The 1,168-nt window shown below is 50.9% G+C and overlaps 1 protein-coding gene across 1 annotated transcript; it reads left to right on the top strand.

Moving 5' to 3' along the window:
* Positions 1–357: 357 nt before the first annotated feature.
* LOC145275022 (uncharacterized) lies at positions 358–918 on the top strand. Its single transcript, XM_080127555.1, has one exon. The coding sequence runs from the start codon at positions 358–360 to the stop codon at positions 916–918; it is 561 nt and encodes a 186-aa protein (XP_079983681.1).
* The last annotated feature ends 250 nt before the right edge of the window (positions 919–1,168 follow it).

Below are 1,168 nucleotides of genomic sequence, written 5' to 3'. Positions count from 1 at the left end.
CGGCCGTACCACCGCATCTCCAGCAGCCTTTGCACCGTTGATGGCGTGAGCAACCGCATCATTGTGCCGGCAACATTATGCCAAGAGATATTAGAAGCCCTGCATGTGGCCCACCAGGGAATTAGCTTCATGTGTGCCCACGCGGCTGACTCGGTTTACTGGCCCAATATCAGCATCGACATCCAACGTGTCAGGGACAATTGCACCCACTGCCATCGGATTGTAAAGTCTAATGCTATGCAGCCACCTTTTAACGCTGCACCTCCGGAGTACCCGTTTCACAAGATCGCCAGCGACTACTTCACACACAACAACCATGATTATGTTGTGGTGATCGACCGGTACTCCAACTAGCTGATGGTATTCCAAGCAGAGAACGGCGCAGATGGTCTCATCAAGCGCCTTAGGGAAGTCTTTGTGACTTTCGGAGTGCCTGGGGAGCTGACATCTGACGGGGGACCCCAGTTCACTGCTGGGAAGACTCAGGATTTTCTCCAATCATGGGGAGTCTACCATCGCCTTACCTCTGTTGCCAACCCTCACGCCAACTGCAGAGCAGAAATTGCAGTCAAAACTGTCAAACGAATGCTGATGGATAACAGCTCAGCAGGCGGGTCCATCAATGTGGACAAGTTTCAACGGGCGATGCTTATATACCGCAACTCCATCGACCCAGAGACAAAGGCATCTCCTGCTCTTATAGTTTTCGGACAAGCCATTAGAGATCCCATCCCGATTCTAATGGGTCGGTACTGCTCCCACCCCACATGGTCTGAAATGCTTATAAACAGGGAGAAGGCACTAGCAAAACGTCATTCCCTTGAGCATAGAAAAGTGGAGCAAGCATACAAGATCTTTGCCTCCTCTAAGCATGGGGGATCACGTGTATATTCAAAACCTAACTGGAAATCACCCTAAACGCTGGGAATGAACAGGCCCCGTTGTGGAGGTGAGACAATTTCATCAATATCTGGTCAAGATAAATGGCTCTGGGAGACTTACGCTCAGAAACCAACAACACCTTTGGAAATTCAAGCCTTTCAGAACCACAACTAATGAAGACGTGATAGAGTCCTTCCTACCAGTCACCAGGCTGCCGGAAGACGCCTCTGTCAGCACCATACCAGGGGCGTCAGAGGACTCTCCTGCCACCCTGCCAGGAGTCCAT

Source organism: Euprymna scolopes, unplaced genomic scaffold, assembly GCF_053919585.1.
Source record: "Euprymna scolopes isolate OS-2025 unplaced genomic scaffold, ASM5391958v1 sca548, whole genome shotgun sequence".
Taxonomy (NCBI): Eukaryota; Metazoa; Mollusca; class Cephalopoda; order Sepiida; family Sepiolidae; genus Euprymna; species Euprymna scolopes.
This window is presented reverse-complemented; position numbering and strand designations above follow the sequence as displayed.

Bases quoted from the DNA above. Each gene is read 5' to 3' on its own strand.
- LOC145275022 (XM_080127555.1), top strand. From the start codon at position 358: ATGGTATTCCAAGCAGAGAACGGCGCAGATGGTCTCATCAAGCGCCTT.